Genomic DNA, 2,041 nt, shown 5'->3' on the forward strand with positions numbered 1-2,041 from the left:
CATTAGCACCTCTAGTAATATATTTACTGAGAAAAATGGTGAAGTGTTCAATACTAATTTTACCCGCTGTATGTTTCTAACTGATCTATTTTTGACCTTCATTGCTTCTGTGATTTCACATTGGTTAGACGACGTGACGTATGCCAGGATAAGTGRGATAAGTGTGAAGGATAATAAACAGGACCTGGCTCATGTAGACCGGGTAGACCGGGTCCTTCGAAGGACACAGCCCCTGAATTTGGGCACACAGACACCAAAGACGCACAGAAACAAGCAAAAATATTGTTATTCAGACTTTCCTCTTTTACAGGATGGAAATATAATRAAGTGTTTTCAATTAGCTGTCACTTCAGTTTTTACTACAACTAACAAAACAAAAACTTTTTACAGGATAACTGTTTGTTGGCATGCTAGAAAAGGAAAACCTAAAGTCTATTTTGTTAAACTCTATAAGTCAAAATCAGATGATGCAGGAGTTGTGCTGTGCACAGACYCACACACAGAATGTTTATTTCAGGATCAGGAGAGGATCAACATCCCTGCATCCGCAGAAGACAATACAAAAACCAATGTCTGATAATGAACAGCTTATTACGTTTGACATAGTATGAAAAGAATTCTCACAAGCTGATAAATTTTAATTAGAACATTTTTTGCTGCAGTGAGCAAAAACGTATGTTTTGGGAGGGAAACAAAGTCTGCCTCTCCATCTGTTAGACACTGGAGGTGTTGGAAATGTTGTGCCTGAAGGAGAAAATGGATTAAGTTAAATACCATTGAATTTTGTAAGCTACCATCACACCTGCACCTAAAAGGAGGAGAAAAGAAGGCCTTGGATAATCAACCTTTACGCACCTTGAAGGATTACCTCAAAAGGCACAAATGCAAGATTTTCCCATGGCTCCTGCTGTGTCATGGTCCAAACACCATCACAAATTTGTGTGAACAACCATTAAAAAAGGWCCAAAGTGAATAGTGCATGCATCTCGCACAACTAAAAGGCTAAAATTACCCCCCACAGAAGTGAAAAAACTTGAATAAAAGCATGCACTTTTTACTAGTTTTCTTGTACCATGGTTGTGTAGTTGCTGGTTATGTTTTGTATTCTTACAGAACTTTCAGATAAACACTTATGATGTTTGACTCAACATCATTAGCCAATTCATAAGGAGGGGAAAAAAGAGTAAATGCATAAACAGTCACACGCAGTCCTCTAAAAGCACTCACTGCACAGCGTGGACAWTGACATTATTAGTTGTATTTGTTGTATTTGTATGAAAAATGTGTCATTTTGAAAAGAGCAAAACATGTGAAAGCAGAGCTGCAAACACTCAGGCTGGCGATGCCTTCTCCAGCCTTTAGACCACATAAAGTCTCTAAAGAATGCTATTACTCAAATGACTGCTCGTGCTGAGCCAACCACTTTTAAAATAAGGTCTCTAATGAAGGCTAATGTTTTCTCTTTATCTCCAGGTGAGTGAGAATGCTAAGCAGGATCTGAAGGATGGGCTGGCTCTGTACAACTCCGAAAACAACATAGGCCTGCGAAATGCGTGGAATATCATCCAGGCGGAGGTTGGTAGACCTTACATCACACATCACGCTGAGCACATCAGTGGCATGAATGTTTAATCACCCAGATGCAGAAGTTCTATACTGAAATGTTCCGGGCGATGTGCTTACCAGGCTTGTTGCTAACATTAATGTGACATTAAAACTCGGAAATAGCTMTTGCAGTGCGTGTCAGTCCATTTTTATTAGTCCTCTTTAGGCAGAAGGATTTAGAGGAAATGTTAGAGTTAAATTGTAAGTCTATCAAGAACCATTCACTAATCTTGTGTTAAATGCGTGTCTGTCATCCGCAGTGGAAGTGCTGCGGTGTAATAGCGTACACCGACTGGCACGAGGCGCTGAAGGAGAAGGTAGTTCCTGACCGCTGCTGCCAGGAGCATTATCAATACTGTGGGCGTAACTCCACCAACATGTTCTGGAACAGAGTGAGTTGACTTTAACGTACAGCGGGTAAAATAAGTATTGAACA

The 2,041-nt window shown here is 40.1% G+C and overlaps 1 protein-coding gene across 1 annotated transcript in view; it reads left to right on the forward strand.

Annotated features, from left to right (window-relative positions):
* Window positions 1-2,041, forward strand: part of tspan9a (tetraspanin 9a) — a 49,879-nt gene that overhangs the window by 36,526 nt on the left and 11,312 nt on the right. Inside the window, exons 4-5 of the mRNA XM_014030715.1 lie at window positions 1,474-1,575; window positions 1,866-1,997. Of these exons, the coding sequence (XP_013886169.1) occupies window positions 1,474-1,575; window positions 1,866-1,997 (234 nt within the window). The remainder of the gene's footprint in view (window positions 1-1,473; window positions 1,576-1,865; window positions 1,998-2,041) is intronic.

Source organism: Austrofundulus limnaeus, unplaced genomic scaffold, assembly GCF_001266775.1.
Source record: "Austrofundulus limnaeus strain Quisiro unplaced genomic scaffold, Austrofundulus_limnaeus-1.0 Scaffold1107, whole genome shotgun sequence".
NCBI classification, from domain to species: domain Eukaryota; kingdom Metazoa; phylum Chordata; class Actinopteri; order Cyprinodontiformes; family Rivulidae; genus Austrofundulus; species Austrofundulus limnaeus.